General features: G+C 43.6%; 1 protein-coding gene across 2 annotated transcripts in view; it reads right to left on the minus strand.

The window, feature by feature from the left end:
- SPOCK1 (SPARC (osteonectin), cwcv and kazal like domains proteoglycan 1) overlaps window positions 1-25,188 on the minus strand; it is a 504,325-nt gene that overhangs the window by 110,368 nt on the left and 368,769 nt on the right. For both annotated transcript variants that reach the window (XM_081296284.1, XM_081296283.1), the window contains exon 5: window positions 21,154-21,280. In XM_081296284.1, coding sequence (XP_081152410.1) covers window positions 21,154-21,280 — 127 coding nt within the window. The remainder of the gene's footprint in view (window positions 1-21,153; window positions 21,281-25,188) is intronic.

The following is a 25,188-nucleotide window of genomic DNA, read 5'->3' on the forward strand; positions in this document are numbered from 1 at the left end:
AACACCTCTCAAATGTTCCATATTCCCCAAGCTGGGAGAAGAAAGGGGTCATGGTACAGAATAGGCAGGGTTTTGTTCTTTGAAGGAAAAGTTCTTTGTTCCCCTGGGCTTTTACGCAAGGGACTTTGACAAGATGCAACTTGATTCTCCTGAAACTCTTAGGCACCTGTAGTCATGAAGCATCGTCTCATTTGTACAGGGCTCTCTGGCTCAGTTTCAAACTCCAGTCTAAACCCTTCCCCTGCCCGCCTCCCACCTCCTTACATCCTAATCCTGCCATGGAACAGAGCCAAGACCAGGCAGCACAAATGCAAATAAAATTGGGCCATAAGCTACTCCATGTTCCACTCCTCTGTGCTCAGTGGCCAAGAGGAAAAGGAGAGCTGAAGGACCCAAAGGAAAGGCACAGGGGATTTGGCTAAATGGGATGCAAAGATACACGTAACATATCACTGGGTTTCTGTGAATGAGTGTGGGGATTCTGTAGTCAAGCTTGGCAGCTTGTAAGTCATTTTGTTCCTCTTCCCAAAGACTAACTCCACTGCCTCCCATCCTTCCGCCAAATGCAACCGAACACCTGCTAGCTGCTAGGCACTGTGGTAGGTGCTTGGGGATATAAAACTAAGGCTCTATCAGAACAGTGTCAAGCCAAGATGAGAAGACAACCCCAAGAGGAAACTAAACGAATAATAAAACCCTCACTGGAGATGAGACCGAGGCACAATTCCTTCATAATAACATCAATGCCAAACAGGTACATGCCTGGGGCTGTGCGTGGAGAAGGCGTGTACTCAGCCCCTCTGAGGAATGTGCCCACTGGCTGCCTTTACATTTATGTCTTGGTTTCTGGGTAAGGAAAAAATTAAAATAACCGTATTTTGGATGGCCACATTTAATTTAATTGCTCCCCTTGGCTCACGGGCTGTCTGAGGCTCCCTCTGCCTCAGCAGTCAAGCTTCCCCACACAATCACAGATTGGTCCTCCCCTCCAAATGGAGATCACCTCCAGACAGGGACCTTGAACTGTTCCTCATTGTCATTCCCAGAGCTGGACACAAAGCCTGGCATCAAAGCATGTGAAAACTGAACAGAGAATTGAAAAAATATCTGCATATGGGAGCTCAGTTGTCCTTACAGATTCTTCATAATATATAGTCATGAAGTTATTCCATCCACCAAGGCAAGGAAGAACCCTGAAAGCGCTAAATCACGTCAGCTCCAATAAACACAAGAAATGCACATTTCCATTGTTTTCCTGTCAAGTCTCTCAGCAGGCCACATAGTGACTCTCCTGATCTGATGCTTGCTCATCTCTCCAGCTCTGTCTCTCCTTCTGCCCCAACCACCTGCCTCCTAATGCGCAAGTATCTGTTGAGTCATTTCCCTGAGGCAGGCATTGAACAAGATGCTGGGGATAAAATGGACCACCAAAAAATAAGTTCCAAATTCCAGTTCCAAATTCCTCGTGGTTTATAAAGAGTGAGGGGTAATAATTAAATGATTTTTACAAATGCAAAATTAAATTATAACTTTGATGAGTGCCAAGAAAACGACAGGTGGTACTGCTGAGATGGGTAAAGAAGGACCCGGGCTGACTGGGGGCATCAGGGAAGGCATCTGAAAACCATGTGATCTAGAAGCTGACATCTAAAGGATGAGTGGGTGTTTGCCACAGGTGTGCAGAGGGAAGGGTGGAGCATCCAGGGCTGGCTCCCACCTCTGTGCTTCTGCCTACGCTGTTCTCTCTGCAAGAAGTCCTTCACACTTCCCTTGCATAACTCAGCCACTGCCCCTTCGAGAGACCCTCCCTGATTACTAGCTGAGGCCACGTGCTTTCCTAGTACATATCAAATCAACATGGTGCTTGGTACCTGTCTGCTTTTCTCAGGCTTCTTAACACATGCACTTGGCCATCTCTCCATCTGTACTGGGAGTTCCATAAGGTCAGGGACTTTATCTAGTACCAAGAGAGGAACAAGAAGGGATAGGTGAAAAGATAGATGGATAGTGAAGTTCTGGCCACTCACACTAGCTCCCCCCACCTCTTTCAGGCATGTGTGTTTGCATAAAGCATTCCTGCATTTAGTATCATGATCCTGTGCTCTCCTAGACTCCCTGGGGTCCCAGAAGAGCAATCAGGAAAGGCCAGCCTTCTAGAACAAAAGAAGTCCAAGAGTGTACCCAGTCACTACACTGTAGAGAGGGTGCTCCAAGCATTTGATCTTTGATTCACAAGAGCATCCATTGTGTGTTGGCCCCTATTAGAGCAACTCAGCTGGAAATAAGATGGGTATGGTCTTGCCCTCATACAGCATACAGTCTTGAGCAGCAAGTGAAATAAGATTATTTCAGATACAGGTCACTCGTATGGAGAAGATAGAAACTGGCTAGAAAGAACTGAAGGAAAGCTGGCTCTGAGGTGGGTTGCTCAGGAAGGTCACTCAGAGATGACCTTTTAGCTAAGAACAGAAAGATTACAAGAAGTCAGTCATGGGACATTCAAGGAGAATAGCAGTCAAGCAGGGGAAATGGTATACACGAAAACCCCCATGTGGGAGGCAGAAAATCATGCCAAGATGCCCAGAGCTGAGCAATGAAGAGAAAGATGTGTTAAGACATGACAAGACAGGTCTGATCAAGGAGAACCTGGGGGAGCAGGGTGAGGGCATCATTCATGAGTGAAAGGATAACACTGGGCCCCTTTAACTGACCACTCAGCTGGTCTGTGAAGAACAGACCACAAGCCAATACAGATGGAAAGGGAAAAACCGACACGAAGGCCATGTGAGGGCCCAGGTACAGAAGAAAGTGGCTTGCACCAGTGTTGTAAGACTAGCAATGGTGTTCAGTGTTTGAAACTGAGATAAGGTCTAGAAGTAAAGAAGACAAGGCTTGCTAATGGATTGGCTGAAGAGGATGAGAAAAATAGAAGAGTCAAAGATGACTCCAAGGTCTTTGACCTGAGTCACTGGGTAGAGTGTAGGGTCACTGGCAGATTGGGGGAGGCACCAGTGGCTGACGGGAATCAAAGCTCTCTTTTGGCCATGGTGAATGTAAGATGCTGTTTGGGTTTAGATCTTAAATGTCCCCCAAAAGCTCATGTGTAATAAAAGCAAACTTTCTGTAAATACCAGGAATGTGTAATATGTTATATGCTGCAAGTACTGACAGAAGACCAAAATTACTTGGGTTCAGCTACATCTGTGCTCAAGATCCACCTCTGCTGTCTGTCACATAAGGTTGTAAGATCCTAGGCACAGTACAAACTATTAGTGGGTAACTCCATCTGTTGAAGCCAAAATAGGCCTGTGCATCCCAGAACTGTTGGGAGGACAGGATATGCTGGTGAGCAGCCAACGGCCAGGGCGATTCCAGGCACAGAGAGTACAGGCACATGGCTGACCCCATGCTCCCTGAGAGGCAGGCCCCACTGGCGAGGAGCACAGCGAGGTCAGCTCAGCTTCTCCATTCTTACCATTAGCTATTAGTATCCTTGGGTGGATAGAAACCTTATGAAAGAAAAAGGCCGAGAAATTCCAAAGCGATACAGTAATACTGTTTTGAGTGACTGAAATGGCAGGTCAAGAAAAATGACAGCTACAGGGATAAAAATGTGGATCTACAAAACATGCAATCAAGAAAACCTGTGAGCTGTGAAAACCAAGTAACCTCGGGAACCTTTATTCCCTCCCACGCTGTACTATTCTGTACCAACAGAAGAATCTGGGTGGGTGGTGAGTGGGCAGGGGGAAGCGGAAAGCCTTTCTTACTGATGGGGTGGGACATTGAGAAGACTAGATTTCAGGAGACTGACAGCACTGGGAATGCATGACAGAAGCACTCTGTTCATATGATAAGGTGGTGTGTTCAGGGACCTGAAGGGCACCTGTGGTACCCCCATCCTCAGCCTCCATCTGTTTACAATGACCCCAGAAACTGCTCAGTAGTATGCTATACTTATTCATTGGCACTCCTCTCTTCAGCAACAATAAAACAATGACCACTGCCCAAGACAAAAAAAAAAAAAAATGGGTTTCTATGAAAACCACTTTGGAGTGAGGTGACACAGCCACACAGAGGCTGTGTCAACAGGGACACTTACATCCTTGGGGACAGAATCCTCTGTCCACTCCCATCAACACCCAGCCTCCCTAGCTCAGGATTCTGCAATACCTCCCCAGGATGGGTTGGGGTAGTCCAATTACACATTGAGAAAGAAAAGGTCCACACTAGGGGAGGAGTTAATGTAGACCCAACTGCAGCAGGAGCACTTCAACCACTCAGGAACACAAACTGCTGGTGACACTTGGGAACAAATCATTATAGCAGCAGAGCTAAATCTAAAAAATTGATGACCCAGCCCACACTATTATTTGTACTTATTTGCCCAGGCAGGATTAATAGACACTCAGTGTGCAGCCATAATATTTCTTGAAATTTATTTTTTTAAGAATGCTTTTAAAAAATATTTAAAGGTTCATTTTATTGCCATTTCTAACTGAATCCAACCCGTCTCTGATATTGTCTTTGGGACTTTGAGTAATACTGTGTTGAAGGGTGACAGGAATGATCCTCTCCCGACCCACCCCCTCTCTCTGTCATTCAAAAAAGAGTCTTGGTACTAGGGCCCACCTCATAGGAGAGTTTTGTAATGTCATGGCATGAGCATAGCACAGATGATGGCACACAGTTGTACTGGATGTGTTATGGTTACTGGTGCTCATGTGGATTGGATGGCACCTGATTGGTCAATACAGCAAACATGGAGGAGCTGGGATCTGATGCCAGATTGAGGGATGGGAGGTTGTCCTCTAGAGAGGGGCTCTGGTTCATGTCCTGGTCTCTGGCCCTGTGAGTAGAGGCACTGCCTTTGCTTAATTTCTTAGGCTGAAGGGCTTCCCAGGCAGGAGGAGACCTAAGCTCAGTTGCCTGTCCCCTTGCATATCTGGAAGACTTGGGCAGATTCCAGCACAGGCATGCTCCTCGGTCCAGCAACCAAAGCTGCAGGTCACTTAGTCCTCCAAAAGGATGCTGCCTCAAAGGTATGTGAGCCTTGGCTTAGAAACCTTAACAAAGCCCAAATGTCTATTCCCAAGTTCTGTAAAGTATAGCCAGCTCGATCCACACACCTCAGCATCCTGTACACATGCTGAGGACTTCAGAGCTCAGCAAGCATCTGACAGCTGGATGACTAGTGACGTGGAGATGAGTTGATATCATGGGGATCCTTAGACAAACGAGTGTGCAAAAAAATGTTCCCACCTGCAATGCTGAGCAAGTTTTCATCCACTTCCTACTACCTCATAACCTATGAAAGGTCATTCCAAGCTCAGGCCTACCCTGGTTTCACTAATAGGCATTTGGCCATGCCTGAGTTTGTTGTGAACTACTGCTCACTCCATGTTGACCAAATGAATGCAAATGGTCTTCAGTGCCATTTCATACCAAAAGCTTGAGCACGCACCATGTTGGGGGCTGTCACAGGATCAATAAGTAAGAAAATGCTTGCCACAGCCAGTGCCTGCTGCAGAGTATGCCCTCAACAACAGATCCCTGCTGTCATTATCATCAGGATTACCACCTCCAATGTTCAGAAAATGGCACAATTTCACCTACTTCGAAGTGGGAGGCAGAAAAGACTCATGAAGAAAATAGAAAATGTGATATAAAGCTGAGCCATTGGGGCCAGAGGGAGGACTAAGGATGGATCAATTAATATTTATAGATGGGTTATCAATATGACAGACACTATTCTAAGAACTTAATATAGATTAACTAATTCATTTCTCACCAAAATCCTTTGCTGTAGATATTATCATCATCCTGAATTTGTAGACAAGCCAACTGGGGTCCAGAGAGGTTCTATAACTTGTTCAAGGTCACATATCTAACAAGTCAAGTTAGAACTTGAGTCTTCAGCATCCAATTCCATTGGACAAGCTCTGAACTATGGCACTGATGTATGTGCTAGCCTTCCTTGGTCCTTCCACATAGCATCTCCTCCTGCTCAGACCTCCACGATCTCACCTGACTGACCTAGAAAACTGTTTCACTGTCTGCCTTCCCCAGAACCAGGGTGCAAACTTGGGATAGGACAGATGCCCAGCAAGTGTCTAGCATGTGTTAGGTATATTTGTTATCTCTGGGGAGCCACCCTGGAAGTGGCCCCCAGAAAAATTGGTGGCCTCTTCTAGATGATTATTGAGTCAATGAAGGGAGCCAGAACCCCTACAGAGTTAGAAGACAAAGCAGATCCTCTCAACCACAAGGCATTCAGAGGGCCCATCTCCTTTTCTCTCCTGTCACCTACAGGATGAATGGCTTTGTCACATCAGTCACAGAGGCCATGTCAAACATTTTGCTCTTCCCTCACCTGCAATGACCATTGATTCTTGTCTTAGATAGGTACACACTTTAAATAGTTTCTTCTTGTCATGCAATGAACATTCACTGTCCCTCCCAGCTAAAAAATCAGGTTTTCTCCAAAATGCCACTGGATCCACAGGCTCTACAGGACACCCCTGGAGACCTGTTTTGCAACCACAGCTATTCCTTGGTTGGGCTCTTCTGACTGCTGTTCAGTCCCACAAGACCTCTTCTTCTCAAAGATAGGGCAGAAGGGCAACATCAACAAATGAAAACTGGGCTTCCTACCCAAAGGGATGCTAAAACCCAGGATACACTTCAAGCACAGAAAACTCTCCATAAAAGAAAAATCCAGAGTGCTAGAGTTTTCAGGTTAACTCCATATGATCTTTATCTTTTAATTTTTCACTGGCAAAGCACTTGAAAGTGTCAGCTATATTTTCTGTCATTACTCAGCTTAGATAAGAGAACAAGTAGGATCTTTCTAAATGACAGATCATCAAAAGTGACCAACGTGGGGCAAAACATGGGTAACATGGGTAACATTGGACATCCTCTTACAGGTCCAACACAGATTTTTAACTTTGTAAACAGCTTTCCTGGGAGTATAATTGATATATAAGAAACTATGTATATTTAAAGTATACAATTCAAGGACCTTTGATAAGCATAAATACAATGTGTACAAAACCAACAACATAATCCAGATAATTAACAGAAACATCATTCTCCAGAGTTTTTTCATGCCCTTTGAAATCTCTCCTCCCTACCTTACCTCTCTGCCCACCATAGCAAACCACTGATCTGCTTGTTAGTACAGACAAGCTTATATTTTCTGAGGTTTCATATCAATTTACTCAAATAATAAATACTATTTTGGCTTGGTTTTTCCTCAGCATAATTATTTTAGCATTATATTGTTATGTGCATCAATAGTTCAGGATGTTTTATTTCTGGGTAGTACTTGATTGTATGATACTATAGCTTGATGGTAGGGTGCTATGGTAGGGTGTAAAGGTCACAAGTTGGAACCTAATTCCTCAGTGAAGTAGTGTTGGGAGGTGCAGGTCTACTGGGAGGTAATTCATTAATGAATTAGTGCCTTTTTTAATGAAAATACATTAGCTATTGCAGTAGTTTGACCTTCTTTTCTCTCTCTTGCCCCTTCTGACTTCTGCCATGTTATAAAGCAATGCAAGGCCTCCAGAACGATGAGCTAAAACAAACCTCTTTACATTATGAATTATCCAGTCTGAGTTATTTTGTTAAAGCAAGGAAAATGGACCGAGACATATGGATACAGCATATTTAACATTCACTTGTCGACGAACATTTGAGATGCTTTTAGTTTGGGGCTATTACAAATGATGTTGCTATGTAATAGGTAGTTCTTTGGACATAAACTTTTATTTCTCTTGGTTAAGTATCTAGAAGTGGAATGGCTTGATCATATAGTAGTTTTTAAAACAATTCCAAGTTTTTTCCCCAAACTGTTGTACCATTTTACATTCCCAACAGTGGCATAGTAGAATGTCAGTTTTTTCACATCTTTTCTAACACATGATAGTTTATTTTTTACAGTTTCACAAATGACTTTTTCTTTCTCTATTCAGAGTCCAAGTTGAGACAGTTAAATGTTGCTATTGTCCTGTTTCATCATCAGGCAGATTTTTTTTTTTTTTAATGATCTAAACTACCCTTGAAATCAGGGTAAATGTACTAAACGTACAGCTCCAATTTTCCACATTCTTAGGATTTAAGAATTGTCTGCCATCTGCATGCAGCTTTAACTTTTAAAGTTACCCCAAAGCTTCTTGATTAGATTAGCTTCTTACCTCCCCACCCATCAGAGCAATTGTCAATAATCTAATCGAGAGTTGAGGCCCTGCAAATAAATCTAGTACCTGGAGCTTGAGGCAAGAGAGGCTTAATCTATTCTATCCTATTCTAATATATTAAAATGCAACAACAACAACAACACCAAAAGAGGATTGGGTGTGCAGACTTATTAGCATATGCGAAGCCCTGAGTTCAGTTCCTAGAACAGAAAAAAAGTGATGCTTCCTCTCTATCTGTCCATCCCCTACCTGATCCTTGTTTAGTGCCAGGGAACTGGATTATGTATTGGTTTACTCTAAAGAGGGACTGGATAGCTGGTCTAGACCACTTCTAGTAGGAAAAGGTCAAAGACAACAGGAAAGGTACAGCCTGTCTTGCTCAGAGCCACCTTTGAGGCATCACCCCTTCACTGATGCACAGTAACATTATTCAATCTTCTTTTCTAGGAAGAAAAAGCAAAGAAACTTTTCTAATGAGCTCCCTCTGATTAAACTGGTAAGGATCCTAGGTTCCTATAGCATCTGTTTTCTCCTCTGGCTACCAGTGCACAGCCTGCTGTTGGGGAGTTCTGGATTCCAAATCAGTCCTCAAGGACTTTGGAGAAGAACTTGGGAAACATCACTCTTTTGGACACAAGATCTCTCCTGATGCTGTTCCAAGCACTTCAGTGAGAATGCATTAGCTATTGCAGTGGTTTGACCTCCTTTTCCCTCTTCTGTATGCTTCTACTTGCCCCTTCTGACTTCCAACAGCTTCAACTTCAGTGAACATGACCTAGCATCTCAAGAAGGCCACCCTTGCCCAGAGGAGGCATTCTGCTTCACACATGGCACTCAAAGATTCCAAAATGTTGGAAGAACATCTTGCTTTGTTGAAAATGAGAACATCATTAAAGACCTTACCTCCAATATTCAATTATGGCAACAATTCATAGTAAGTTTTAACCCAATTCTAATTAAAGAATAAGGAATTCTTTAATTCCCTCACATAACATGCAGGTCTTAGCCTAAGGCTTAGAAAATGAGCTCAGCTTCTCTGAGCACTACCCCTATCCGGTGCTGAAATGTTCTCTTGGAAAATGTTGAAAGAAGTCTGACTACTCACAGGTCAACAGGGAATATTTTGTTTGTTCCTTTTAAAGAACAAAAGCAACATGATTATGAACTTAATTAAAGTTGTTCGTAATGATTTAATTACATTTATTGCACTGTACATATTCATTCTGGCCAGGGACCTCTTTGTCTTTTAAAGGATTGGTAGGTAGAGATCTCATGTGCTTTGCAATCTTACCTAATCCTTAATCTCATCTCCTGATAGGGGAGGCCAAGCGTCATCATGTTCAGGTAATTGCTTTATCAAATAGCTTAATTATGCGTTCAACACAACTGACAACAAGAAAGTTATTCTTCCTAATGTGTTTTTAACAAAAGCGCTAACTAATTACATGGCGTTGTACTCAGGGCATTTGAGGAGAAGAAATGAAAACCTATTCTTCAAATCTCGGTTAAATGTGTGTTTGTATATAGAACATAGAAATAAGTGGTGAAATCATTAGTTGAATTGCTTCCTTCTGTTCTAACTTCATGACGAATCTGCAGGCTGCAGTAGTCTGTGTGAATCCCATAGATGTCTTATCACCGTGGACGGCATCTGAACATCTGTGTTCTCTTAAAATGTCACAATAACCATTTTGCCTGAAAGTCTATCCTCGGGAGCCAAAATGACTATGCTATCTTGGCATGTTCTAAGAAGAAATAAAGGCTGAAGAGAATTGAGGATAAATGTATCCTGTGATCAGAAGAAAGTATTAAAGCATTAGGCCAAATGGGTTGAAAGAATTCTGAGTTAAAATGACACTGAATCTGCTTTATTTTAGATAAACTTCCTCTTTAAGTAGACAACAGGCCTGGTATAAAAATGTATCTTGTATGCCTCTTGTGAATGTCTATCCTAGATAGACAACATCCCTTAATCCTGGCTCAAAGGAATGTCACTTAGATGAAAACTTCAATGAGGCTAGCATATTTGGTATTTTAAAAAGTGATTTGAAGCTTATCACATTTTACATTTTAACCTCTTTAGCATACATTCTTTTTTTCCATCTTCTTTTACTAAAAATATCTTTCATTCAGAGTTAAGATGGAGGTGAGGAGACTCAAGTGACCCGAGTAGACCAATCGTAGAACCTCATCAGCCTGGACATCATATTTGATGACGGGATGAACACCAGATTCCAACCAGCTGACTGGAATTCTTTCCTGGGATTGAAACACACTATAAAATTCTTGGGAATTTCTAGTTTGGGAACCAGTGAATCTGGACCTTCCAAAATTCATATTCTCTGCAAAAGAGAAAGAGACACTTTGCAGAGAGAAGGGAAGCAGAGACAGAGAAGAGAGAGCAGGAAAGGCAGTTACCAGTAGAGAAGGTTCGTTCTTTCTCCTAGGCCTGGTAACCCCACTATACTTTGTAGCTTTTTATACCAAAAATCTTAATTTTTGATTTAGGATGAGTTATATGTTTCTGTTACTTAAAAGCATCCTGATGATTACACCTGGTATTTTACATCACTTATCAGATGGCTTTTTCACTCTTGGAAGTAATTCCTGTAACTCCAGAGTCAGGCTGGGATTCAAGAATCTTCTCTGTTACTTGCTAGCTGTGTTGATCTTGGAAAAGCTTTGTAGATTTAGTTGTGTCATTTTTACCTTGGAACTAATAATAGCACCCATGTCAAAGGTCTGTTATAAAATGAGATGAAGTAATATAATAGGGAAAATAAAATAATACTGTGGCACTTAGCACAACATCACAGTATTTAACACATGCTCAATAACTAAATACTATTCTTGTTGTCACTGTCATTATTGCTATTTAAATGTAACTACAGTCGTGAATCCCAGATAGCCCCAATGTTCACTCTGCCCTTTTTTCAAACCATACAACTCATATATTTGGATGGGCACATAATTGCCTAGAATAAAAATTACCTTCTCCAGCCTCCTGTGTAGGTGAGTGCAGCCTACGACTACGTTCTAGCCAGTGGAACATGAGCAGAAATGATGCTCGTGAATTCCAGGCTGTGCCTCCTTATCTTTCTCTCTTCCTACTAGCTGGGCACAGCAGCCATTCTCAACTCAGACACGGAAGCTCAACGATTCCAATTACAGAGAAAGTGAATAACAAGCTAAAATGTTCTTGGTCATCAAAAGTCTGTAGGTAGCATTTTGGCCTTGGGCCGCTCATGTGTGGAATGTTTACATGAGAGAGAAACAAAACAGGATCCTATTTAAGTTTCTGTTTCATTTGGGTTTTTGTCCAGCAGCCAGAAACTATATCCTGAATAATGCATAGTTAATATTTTAAATGTTATTCACACTTGTTCCTTCCAAAAGCCCTGTGAAGGAAGAAAGGGGACCATGACAACAAAACAGGGGCAAGAATTCTATTTAACATAACAGTTGAGGGTCTTCACACCAGGTAAACGGGCTCGCATTATCAAATGATATTTGGCTCCCCAGACAAAGGAAATGAAGTTATAAGTGAACAAAACCTAAGGGAAAAATGCAAAATCAGGGCATCTGCCATGGGGGATTTGTCCCGAAAACTCCAACTGTTTAATATATAAAGCGAAATTGCTTAGAGTTGGCTAGATGCCATGAGTATATCTCTAAGGTCATAAAAGCTCTACTGTTGGCCTCTTCTAGGAAAGAGAAAAAAAAAATGAAATCTACTACCTGAGCCCTTTCTCAGACTGCTGGTGCCCACTGGGATCTATCTGCACATGATTCTTTTCTTCCACTATCACCTGAGTACGCCCTTGGATGGGGTCAGGAACTTCTCCCTGCAGTGCTGCCCAGAGCAGAGCATGCCTGGCTTGCCTGGTTGCTGCTGCCCTTGGTCACTGTGCCTGTACTACTGCCATTGTCCTCTGTCCTGCAGGGTATGGAATGTACAAATGCAAGCCCTCTCCCCTCAGCTTCTACCTTCTGCGACCTACGTTCTGCAAGGTCCCTGCAGATGAGCCATTTGCAAGGAAAGATCATTCTCAATCCATAGGTCTGGAGGGAGTGGCCAACCCCAAATATCCCCCCACACACAAACAACTGACAACCTCAATTCTGCCACACATGAAAACCTTTCATGCCTGACATGCCCACAGGGTCAGAAGTCTGGGAGAAAGACAGAGTGAGCCTGAAGCCATCTGGAGAATTCTCACAAATCCACACCTTTCGTTGGCTCCAACCCTGAGAATAGCCTGTTCTTGGGAAATGCCGGCCAACAGAGACTGCACTTGCCAAGAACTTCAAACGTGACCTTTTCTGGGTAGAAATTGTTGGAAACTATTAAGATGCCTCTGAAAAAAATAATACAGTCTGCAGCGACAATACGCTGCAAGAAATGCCAACCTTGTAAAGCAAGTGCTCCCTACCCCTCCCTCACGTGTGCACATTCAGAACGGAAGAGAAACATTTTCCTCTACAGAGGTTCTTAACTCCGCATCTCTCTTCCCCGTCTAGACATAAATGAGCCATTTGCTAATTGTTTAACAGCGATTAAGGAAGAAAATGTGAGGGGGAGGAGGAGGGAGAGCAGATGGGCGTTTGCCTGCTTGGTTGCCAATTACCAATAGCTAGGCTGATGCCAGAGAACAGGGCTGGCTCTCGGGACTTCTGACACCACCCAGGGAGCCCTCTCCTCAGAGGCCACGTTGAGCACTGGGCTTTGTGCTGGAAAGGGAGCAGGCACAGCCTGCATGTCTGATCTTCGGTCAGGTGGGTAGGTTTTGGACAAGTCAGCGAAGTGCCAGGGAAGGATGCCTGGCAGTGAGATCCCCCTCCCCTGTCCCTTTCTGAGCCTCCAAAACATTAGCATCATATCAAATCTGTCCCTATTTTCCAAAACAGCTTTGCCCTCTGGGGTGAAAAACCCTAGGGTAGCCCCCTGAAGGATATCTAGATTCTAGTCAAATGATGTCAAAGTCTAGTCAGCAGAATCCAGGCCTCTCTTCTTGCAGATAGAATTAAAAATTAGCAGCCAGGACCCTTTTCTGGCCCCACTTCTGTACGCCTTCATCTTTCTATGCATTTAACAGCAGAGATCCAAAAGCACTTCAGAGACAACGGGTCCTCAGACAAACCAAGCAGCGAGGCCATGGAGCTGTTGGCAGGATTTGCAAGTCCAGCCAAGAGGAAGATGGTGAAGATGTCCTGAGCTCAGAGATAAACTGGCCTTCTATATTTGAAATTTAAACAGTCCCAAGGTCAGCTTTAACTTCCTCAAGACCTCTGCAGACTGTTTTCTACCCATCTCTGAAGCTACCATGGCTCATGACCTACACAGTCACCTGCCTCTCTAGTCCTGCTCCAAACTTTCCTATGCTACACCAGTATAGGAAAATTCAAAACAACACTCTTCAATGGGATCCCCACAGCTCTCCAGGTAAAGTCCAACCCCCTTCTTATGGTCTTCAAAGGGCTGCTGAGTGTGACCCTGATTATTTGTCAAGCCTCATTTCTGTGCTGGTTCATCCCTACCCTCACTCCACAAGTGACCTGGCCACACCAACACTGCACCCGTGTCAAGGTGCCTCTCTTTTCTTTCATCCTTTTGAAGCCCCTCCTCCTTCTGACCCAATGAATCCCTGGCCCCACTCCTGCTCTGGTAGGTTCTTTCCAGCCTTAAGTTTTCAATGGCACCACCACTTCCTTTAAGAAGACTGCTCATACTTCCAAACTGGCACAGGTGGCCCTATTCAGCACTACTGAAGCACCCCAAATTTCTCTTATCTAAGTATCTACTGTCTAAATCTACTTTCTGTTATTATAACAAAATACCTGAGATTGGGTAATGTATAAAGAAAATATTTTTACTTAGCTCACAGGGCTACCTTGGCTACATATGCATCATGGTATGAGTTGGGATCACATGGAAAGACAGGAACTCAGAGCCCAAGGAGGGGCCAGTCTTGCTCTGCTTAATAACCCATCCCCAAAAGAACTTAATCCACCATATCAGTTTCATCCCTCCCAAGGTCAGCAGCCTCAACAACCTAATTACCTTGCACAAAGTTCCAATTCTTAAAGGTTCTACCACTTTAACAATGCCTCACTGGTTGGTGGGGAGGAGAACCATAGGAATGATTATAATGAAAGTCAGTTACTTTTCAATTTGTCTATCTTCCTTATAAGTTTCATGAAAAGGGAAACTTGGCCTATTTTGTCCTTTGCCCAATCCCTGGTATTTAGCACAATGCACATAACAGAGTAAGGAAAAACTCGATCATCAATATTTACTGAATTTCTGTACTATATCATTTTCCTGGCTGGAATAATGTGACATTACGGACAGTTAAGAAATGACTTAGGGTGGTATGATATGATACTGCTTGGAAGTGAGGTCCAGGGTCAGGCCATGCTTCACCCTCTCTGACCGGTGGTGGCATTGGTTTTCCATGTGTCCATCCCAACAGTGCCCTTCCGTTCCTTATCTTTTATAGGCTCTGCTCTACAGAGTTGGAATGAACATTGATTGTCATGTAACATCTCTTATCTCTATTCTCAAAACTGGGCAGTCTTGTGAACTTTATTTTGGATCCTCAGGGAGTCACAGAGCTCTGAGTGCTATCACAAGTATTGGGACAGAAGAGACCTGCTATAGAATGAGACTCCTAAATGCAGACCCTAGTTCTAGAAGCCTCTATCAGAGGCCAAGGTGCAGAAGGAAAACTTGTTTTATGTGACCTAAGGACAGACATGAGCATCAAGGACAAGTCAGTGATCAGGCTTCTTCTTCTTCTTCCTCTGATAATGCCCCTCAGCTCTGAAGGGGAAAAAATGTACCTGGACAAGTGTGATTATTCATCATGGGGTATGGTGATAATAGGACTCAGACTATAATATACTTTTGCCCAAATTATTTTTTAAGACTTTGACCTAATGATATCAAGTTGTCTCTGGTTACACATGAAGCAGGGTCCCATCTGTCCTGTTTTCTGACAGCAATGATCCAAAAAAGGCTACAACATTTAGGATGAGAAGTCAACTGTCCATTTATAGTTAACCCATTCACTTCTATTAGTCAAGAATTCACCTATGTCCTTCAGTGCTCTGTCTGTGAGATTAAATGTCCTTTAGAACCTCAACAAAAAACATGTGACCATATATTTAAGGGCGATAGTTAAAACACTCCAGTACTAAACTTGATCAGAGCAAAATATGACCCCTGGAAGAAAGCCTTACTGACTAGCACAGCCTTACTGACTAGATCTGTGCTGGGCTTCCAGGTCTTGAGCAATCAGCACACAGCTTCTGACTGAGTCATATTTGCTCAATTACATTCATAAAGAGAAAACAAAAGAAAGAAGGCTAGGACACAAAGGCCAAGCACCAACACAATTTTTTACTGTAATGCTGCCCCTCTTACCATCCCTCTTCTTGTTTTAACTTCAGATATAAGTAGATAGATCACAAAAAGTCAGAAGGGCATGGGTGTCAAATTCTGCTACCTGCCTTATCCCTTGGGGCCTATAGTTTGTCTCTTAAATATTCTTCAAATTCCTACTATGTGTAAAGGCTTGGTCACCAGCTAGTGGCACCACTGGGAGGTAATGGAACCTTTAGGAAGCATGGCCTAGTGGGAGGAAGCTAGGTTTGGGCTCATGGCTGCCATGAAGTGAACAGGTTTTTTCTGCCACATGCTCCTGCTATGGTGAATTGTGCTTCCACAGGACCAAGCCAGGAAGGATTGACATCTTTAAAATTGTAAGCCAACAATTTCACTTTTCTTCCTAATAATACCAAATTTGTTGATTATCTCGGTCATTTTGTTACAGCAATAGAAAACTGACTAAGATACCACATATGGAAAACAGGAGAAAGATACCACAATTTCTGATAAGGCAGCTTTAGGTCTCTTCTTTTGTTCCTGGAAAAGAGTTGAGCAGGTCTGGAAGACTCAGATCTCAGTCAAACCAGGGCAGGAATTGAAAGACACTATTGTCCCAGCAGCACCCTACTGGGGAAGGCCTCAAGGGCTCTGCTCAATACTATATAGATATACACTGTCCTGTGAAGACTAATCAAGAGTCATTGCAGAGCTGGGCGCAGTGGTGCATGCCTGTGTCCCATCGGCTCAGGAGGCTGAGGCAGGAAGTTTCCAAGTTCAAAGCCAGACTCAGCAATGGTGAGGTGCTGAGCAACTCAGAAAGACCCTGTCTCTAAATAAAATATAAAATAGGGCTAGGAATATGGCCTAGGATCCAGTGCCCCTGAGTTCAATCCCCAGTATCAAAAAAAAAAAAAAAAGTCATTACAGATAGTTCTTTTAAACTCTAATCCTGTCTCTTAAATTAGCTATTTGCCAGCACCTGAAAGCGGTAACCTTCTCATATCCAAAAAGCCAACTTCTCTGCCTAGACCCTTGGGGTTCTGGACCAATGAATATCTCCAAAAACATTCCCTAGGCAATTGACAGATTGCTATCATTCCTTGTGCTCAGGGGTCATGGGAAGCCGGCCTTTTAAGCTCCTCTGTGACTGTGAGATAGAGTGTTTGGGGGCTCAAAGTTTCAGAGATCTTAGTCCATAGATAGCTGGGTCCATTTGGGGGGCTCTAATTAAAGCAGGACATCATGATGGAAGTGTGTGGCAGAGGAAAGCAGGTTATGACATGGCTACCAAGAAGCAGAGGAAGGGAAACTCCACTTACCAGATACAAAATATAAACCCCCAAAGCATGCCCCTAATGGCCCTCCTCCTCCAGCCACACCCTACCTGCTTACGTAACCGTAACCCCTCGTTATTCCTTATCAGGAGATTGGTTCACTGATTGGCTTAAGACTCTCATAATGCAATCATTTCACCTTCTTGCCATGTCTTGCACATGAGTTTTTGGGGAATACCTAATATCTAAACCATAACAGCAGGCTTTTGTGGGGGCTTGATGTGCAATCTGCCACTTGCCCAAACAGCCATGATTCTCACTGACACCCATGGCTCCCATCTCAGGCTTGAGCATCAGAAGGTTTATTCCAGAGCTGGAGGGAATGATTTAAATGGCACAAGCTGGAATCATTGTAAAGAGAGAAGAAAGAAGAAGCCACGAACTCTCTGCCAGAGCCCCAGGCTGGGGATTTAGCTAAGCAACTTGGCCAGGATGGGGATGGCTTATTTCTCTTAGTCACTAAGCTCTGTCCATCCTGTGCTCTCAAATCCAGAATGAGATAGGCAGACTGGAGTCTTCCTAGTCCTCCTCAGCTAGAGCCCTGGTTGGCTCCTCTCTGGTCACTGATTCTTACTGAGCACCCATTACATCCCACACCCCACGCCTAGAGGAAATGGTGACAAGCATTGTCTCTACTTTGGGGATTTCACATTTTTAAGGCAATTGAAACACTCATTTTCCCATAAGCCTAGAATTTCTCTATAACTTCTCATATTCCAGTTTGCTAAATGTCCTGTCTTAAACTATTCTTGACATCTTCCCTGTCCCCTTCATCTTACATGCCTGCCTCTCTCCTCATCTTTAGAGCCAAGTGGGAATCATCTCAGTCCTGCAAAGACATCATGCTGCCTTCATGCCCTTGCCCATGCCATTCTGTCTGGAACATCCTACCTCCCCCCGCTCCCATTCTCAGCTGAAAGGATACCTCCTCAGAGAGACTTTTCCCTCACTGGCCCCTACAAAGCAGATCTCTCTCCACTTCTTTCCTAACACCAAGCCTTATAGTACTTATTAACATTTGAAATTACAATTAATGTGCTTCGCTACTTATTTATTTCTGTCTCTCCTACCAGACAGTGACCTCCACATGTGCGGGAATGATATCCATTTTGTTCCCAACTCTTCCACTATCCATCATTTTTTGCACAATACCTAGATGAACTGGAAGGTATTCGACAAGCAGCTGTTGAATAAATGGATGAAGAAAGGTTCTTTCTGTGGGTGATTTTGAAGTAGGAACAAATCAGACTCTGGAGGACTTTGTTAGTGACAATGAAGAGTCAGTTTGGTTCTAGTGGCAAAACTTCCCAAACAAACAGTGAAGCAGGGGAGACATACCAGCAGACTTTTCCTACAGAATTATCCCCTCTTCTTTTATGTGCTAATGGACTCCAAGCTTGGAGAAGTGAAGATGAAGGTAGGGATGCCTATTAGGAGATGGCTGTACAAGCTGAAGTCCCTGCCACTCAAAATGGGGTCTTTAAACCAGCAGCCTGGCCATCACCAGGAAACCTGTCAGAAATGCAAAAATCTCAGGTCCCAACCTAGACCCACTATATCTGAATCTGCATTTTTACAGGACCTCTCAGCACTGTCTATACACCCAGCATCTGGACCCTGGTGAAAGACAATGATGCCTTTGGGATGGGGGATAAAAATTATTTATCAGTGTCTCCTGTATATCTACTATTCCAGATGTGTTTAAGGTGTCACAAGTGAGGCCCATCACTGCAAGCTGTTGCAAACTTTGATTCTATCAGAGATGAAGGAGAGGAAAGAAAGGGGGAAAAGTGAGTTAAGCTTGGGGATGGGGCTATTTAGCCAGGAGGTACCAGCTGTGACCCTGGGTAGAGAAGTTCTAACTCACAGGGCAGTTCTACAGTGGGGGAGGTAAGGATTACTGACTCAAGTCATGAAAAGAGTCAATTTTTTATTCCTATTATAAGTGTCCCCAGCACCTAGCAAAGTGCTTGGAACTTCAGAGGGCTCAAATGATAGTTATTAAATAAATTAAGGAAATAAATGATTGTATAATGGCTATGCTACTGAGGTCCTCAAGTAAATTACATGGGTCTGAGTACAAGCCAGACTGAGGTATACTTTCTGGCTTCCTGTTTTGTAACATGTATTCCCCTTAGTTGGTGGGGAAGAAAACTAGAAATCTGGTTGGAATAAAATTCTATTTTCAATGAATAAAAATATAGGACCTATGTATGCATTGCAAAATCCCCAGGGAAGAGCTGCCATAGCCTCAAAGTGACCCAAGTAAGCCTTTGAGAATGGCAGGCAGTAAGGGTCCACCTCAGCCTGTGGACTGTGGAATCTCCATGGTATGAGGACCAGCATGGGGCTTATTGAGAACACAGACCACCAACTGTGAACAGGGCAAGGACAAATAAGGCACTCAGCAGAAAAGCTCAGAATCATAGGGCAGTATGGTCAAAAGTATCCTGGTGATTCCCTTAAGACAACTCCTTAGCCACAGACTACTCTGCAAGAGGAACACAAAGTGACAGATAAAGGCCTTGCAGCACTGGTTGGAGGCCAGCTGCACCCCTGCAGCATGTCATACAGAAAATTCCTGAGACATGTACCCATATACCAGTGTCCTGAGCCATCCATGGGCTGTGTGTGTGAGCTGTGCACATTTGAATGTATGAGGGGACTTGTCGGGCATTGCCTGCTAATTGGGCTGTGCGATGCAAATGTGCCTTTCTTCATGCTCTGCCTGTGATCCCACACAGCACCTGAGATGGGTGTGACTTGCCAAGAAGTCAATCAATCTGCTGACCACAAGACATCACAAAGCAAGACTCCACCTTTGAAACCCTATTCTCTGCCTTATTTGGTGAAGAACATTCCATGGGACCTCCTTTGTATGTGTCCCCCCCCCCTATAAAATAAAAAGAATCTGGGCACCCACTCTCCTTCTAGCACTGCCAGCATGGAGCTGACCCTTGGGGTCACTGAGCAGTCCCACCCTCCATCTTAGAAACTCATGTTCATGTGCTGTGTGGTTTCTTTGCTGTTTTCTTAGTTATTGATACAGCCAGTTCCTTTGAACCCAGTTCATCTTGCCAGTACAGCCAACTGGCGACACACTAGCTCCCTGACACCTAGCACGAGGCCAGATCCCAAGGCAGTGCTGGGTATGAAATATGAACTTGTAAAGTAAGCAAACTCTTAGATCATTTGGTTTCCATTTCTTTAATTCATATACCAGTGAAATGCACCCATTCTCAAATACAGGTGGACAACTTTACCCAAGGAGAGTGTTTGAAATTCCAAGAACAAAGTATCACCTCCTTTCTCCACCCTGACCCCTGTGCCTCCCTGCTTATAAATCCTGCTTAACAAGCCCAGTTCAATGCTCTCTGCAAAGCTGCTCCTCAGCCCTCCAATAAGAATAAATAGACCTGCCTTACCCTGGCCCCTTTTATATGAAACCACTTTCTTTTTGTTGGTTTGGGCTAAAATGTCACATCACCATACTTTCCTCCGTCCTTTGAGACTGGGAGTCCCCAAATGTCCCTAAGAAATAAGTAGTACCATATTTTTTTTAAATTTTTATTGGTTGTTCACAACATTACAAAGCTCTTGACATATCATACTTCATACATTAGATTGAAGTGGGTTATGAACCCCCAATTTTACCCCAAATGCAGATTGCAGAATCACGTCAGTTACACATCCACAATTTTACATAATGCCCTATTAGTAATTGTTGTATTCTGCTACCTTACCTATCCCCTACTATCCCCCCTCAAGTAATACCATATTAAGGGCCCATGCAATGCTGGGTGAGTCCTAGATGCCCAGAAGTGCTGACAAACATGGGCTGACATCACAGTCCTTCCTTCCACAGCACCGTCCACTAAGCAGCAACCCAAGCCATCCTCCCTGGGTTGCTCCACATCAGCTAAGCTGTGTGTCCTACATCATCTCCAGGTTCCTGTACATTAACATTGGGATCACACACTATTCACAGAACCACCCTTTCCTCTAAGCCTTGGACAGTCCAATTACATAGGACTAACATTTTTATTTTGCTTGCCTCCTTGGTCAGAAAATATCTCTGTGTCTATTTATGTAACAGCTTCTCCAAGGCAGGGCTCAGAGTTCTTGAACCTTTCCAGGTCCCTGTTTTGGCAGAGATTTGACAAGAAGACCTACAGTATTTTTTATGATCAATAATAATAATAACAATAAGATAATGAAGACCCACCTTGGATGTGTAGGTGTGACCATCAGAGCCACAGACCATGGCCGACTGAGCCACAGGACAGGGCTTGCACTTGACCAAATTTGAAGGTCCAACCCAGTGTTTGTGGGCCACGTTCCCCTTCTTTTGCCTGAAGATGAAAAAAAAAATGGGATAGGTTAATTAAAACTCCAGTTCTCATTTGTCTTTCCTCCAAGGTCAAATGAATAAATGGAGCACCCCTTAAAGAGCAGTGGACAATGGAATCCCAGGGGCCCTTAGACAGCACTCCCACTTTTTCTACTCATCAATGGAGGTGGAAGAGTTTGTTCCAAAAGCCGAGGCTTAACTTCACAGCTGGACCAAAGAAACAGTGTGGCCACTAAATATTAAGCATTATTTGCTGACATATAAAGCCACAAACAGTATATTTTAAAGAAACAATAAGGGAGGGTGGCTCAATCATCCCCAATGTCAGGTGTGGCATATCACAAGTGCCCAGAATAGCTCTTTGGAGCCTTCAAATCTCCTGGGGCTGATGGGCAGCCTTCCATTTGGGTGATACACAGGCTACTCCATGAGTGCTTTAGATAGAAACGCATCTCCAAACACAACCAAAAGACTTCATCACAGCTGCAGAAAACTATCTCTGGATTCATTTTAAAGCAATTTCAGTCTGGCCTCCAATTTGCCACTCAATAGAAGCTCTGAGGTGATGTCACTTCCAACTGTTAAAATAATCAGAATTCTACTCTTTCATGCCAGCTCTAGCTTCCCCTCTTTCTAACCTATGTCATAATGATAAATGGCACTATTAGGATGGCTTATGTCCACAGAAGGAACCCCATCTCTGCATCATAAACCACTGAAATAGGGCCTGCAGTAACTGCCACCCTTCCTCCTTCAGCTGAAGCTGTTCTCCCGCAAAGCCACTTGGAGCAACTCCCATGGCCCAAGGGCTGAGTTCTGGATAGAGGACAAGTGTCTTTGGGCTGCCCATCAATCAGGCAATTATGGTGCCCTTGAAGTGTTTTGCCCTGGCAGTTCTACACGGTGGTTAGCATCTGGATTCTCAAAAAAAGACAAGCTCAAACTCAGCTCTGCTACTTCTTCATGGCACGACGTTGGCAAGATATTTAATCCTTAAAGTCTCAGTTTCCGCATCTATAAATGGGTGAAAATAGAATCTACTTCAAGCAGATATTAAGAAGATTAAATGAGCTGATGATGCGTACAACTCAGTATAAAGCCAGCAAAACAGGCAGCAATAAAAATAGTACCTATGACTACAATTATTATTTTCCCTAATAGATGAGATAATAGAGAATAAAATTACCATTGCCATAGAAATGTGATTGGTCCCTTCAAGCCCTAGGTTTGGAAAGACATCCATGTCCCAAAAGAATCCATGAAGGCAGAAGGAGGATATCTTTTCTACCAAGTGAGAAATGATTCTCCGGATCCTCAGGAATTTGGGTTTGATGTTGAAAATGACCTGCCCTCTTCTAAATGATGGGAAGTGAGCAAGAAAGAAGGACAAATAAAGCAAAGAAGCACCCATTAATTTGTCTCAGCAGTATTCGAGAGGCAGTAAGAAGAAGGAGGTCTGTTTGGTGGATTATATTTGAGGGTGACTTCACAGAGGACCAAATGTGCATCCACAACCCAGCCTTTGGGGCCACTGAGGATTCAGGCTGGAGAAGCCACCGTGCTGACCCTGGGTAAACCCTGGAGAAGAAAGTCCCACAAGGACTTTTTACTAAAGAGGGAAACTAAAGCTCAATGTGCTCCTTTTTTACTAAGGAGGGAAACTAAAGCTCAAAGAGGAGAAGAGTCTTGCCTGAAGCCATGTAGCTGACTTGTAGCAAGACCTAGAGTGGCATTCACACAGCTGTGGAACAGCACTCAAGGATGAATCTCGATCCATCTCACTCCAACCTAGAATACTAGCTTAAAAATTCTACAGGAATACCCACTTGGGTGCTCTTGGGGTCTTCAATGTCACTCTGCTTTCACAGAAGCTGCCCACCTTAGCCTTGCCCCTCTGTATGTAATAAGAAACATCATTTGCATTTATAAACCACATGGATTTGAGGTCTATCATCATCCTTCATCAGAAACACCTGACTCTTTCAGTGTTTATTCTGGACTGCTGGTAAAGGGATGGAGTGGGGGAGGGGACTTCTGCAACAGAGGAGCAGGCTGTCAGCATGGGGTTAACCTTAGAGTACATGATTCCTTCAGCAGAACACCTCACATTTATCATCATTCACACAGCAGATTGTCTGACACTGATAATGAATCAGCAAATGCAGGAAGAAGTTCTGGCATCTGGCAGCCCCTCTCCTGGGTAGCTAAAGTAGTTCTTGTTATAAGTTCCCAGAAAGGGACAATAAAGTCCAAAGAGTGGCAGCTTTGCTGGAGCAAACAGCCGTGTACAATGATGCCCCAGAGAAAAGAAGCCTAACGGAGCTTAGCCAAAGGCAGGGGAGGAAGAAGCAAACACTGAATCAGTGGCTTTGAGGAAAAGATGGAGCCAGCTGCCAATCACCCAGTTAATGACAAGTCATCTCTGTCTCTGGGGAGGCAGTGGGGTGAAGCTGACCAGTGTGCTCTAGAAGGTCTGGTGCACCCTAGGTGCTCAAGATTTCACTGTGGCACGTGGGTAGGTCTGTCCATGCTGATCACTGCAGTGGTTCCTCAGTAAAGCATCACAAATCCACAGAATGTCAGAACCAGAAAACACCTTCAAACTAATCTAGTCCAGCCACTTTATTGTGTAGATGAGGAATTAGAGGCAGAGGGAAAGTGACTTGCAATGTCACAGAGGCCCGTGGCAGTTACAACAGACATATGTGCCAAATGGAGACTGTCAAAGGAGAGCATTGTACAGATCCAGAGCCGTTTCAATCTCCAGTTTTGGAATCTGTACTTTCATTACCAATATTCAATTTTATAAATAGAACTCCTTTGAAACACTGTCCCCATAGCTAACTACCCACTATCTTTGACTTCTCCATTCTAGAATGCCTTGGGTGCTTTTGGTACAAAGTCTAAGCCACTCTGGATTTTCCTAATTCTAAAGAAACTAGCATACCTGTTAGTTGGGATAAGTCCAGGTGGTCTTAACCTCAACGAGGTAGGGCCCTAGAGATGGCACCAAAAGCTGTGGTCTTTTTCCAGAGGCCAAGTGTATAAGTTTATGTATCTTTGAATCTAATAATGTATAACTTCCCCTGATATTATATGTATATTTCAATCCCCGCAACTGAATGCAAATCATAAAAAGTGACCAACCAGTCAAGGCAAAAGACTAAGATTTCTGACCCACAATTCTAATTCTTAAGTTGATGAAGAATAAAACGCAATGAAGACATCTTGATGAGATTGCAGTATCACAGAAATCAGTCAACTGGGGTGACACAGTGATCTAGTCTGTAAGCAGGCCCTGTTTTGTTGTCCTTCCCACTCACCACCAAGCCCCAACCCTGCCTCAGCCTGGCTGGTGCTGAGGGGCAGCCTCGCTTCCTGCAGATTGATGGTACCACACAGAAAATCCCAAGCAACAAGCTCTCCTTCTCATGGAAAGAAGTCAGACACCTGAGATTTCACCAGCATTTCCTATTGCCATCTGTTAAACTATTTACTCCCAATCTTTTAAAAAAAATCTATCAAAATTCTTAGCATTTATACTTTTCAAGCAAAAGAATGGTTCTTAGAGTAGATATTATCACAAGACTTCCGGGTTTAGAACCTCCATTTTCTCCTCTCAGGGTATAATCTAAATTCACAGGTTCAGTGCTTCCTGTGCTCCCATCCCCCCAAAACAGGTGTATAACACACACACACACACACACACACACACACACACACACACACACACCATGATTGCCACCAATTATTGTTCCAGCCACATGTACTTTTTTCTCCACTAGATACACCTTCATTTCTTCCCTCCAACCTCCTTTTCTCAAGGCCAACTCAAATACCACCTTCCCAGGAACCATCTCTTGGGGACCCCTTTGCAGGCACTATAATCTCTTGCAGCAGGGTCAGGCT

The sequence above is a fragment of the Spermophilus citellus genome (genome assembly GCF_964194105.1).
Source record: "Spermophilus citellus genome assembly, chromosome: 1".
Lineage (NCBI taxonomy): Eukaryota > Metazoa > Chordata > Mammalia > Rodentia > Sciuridae > Spermophilus > Spermophilus citellus.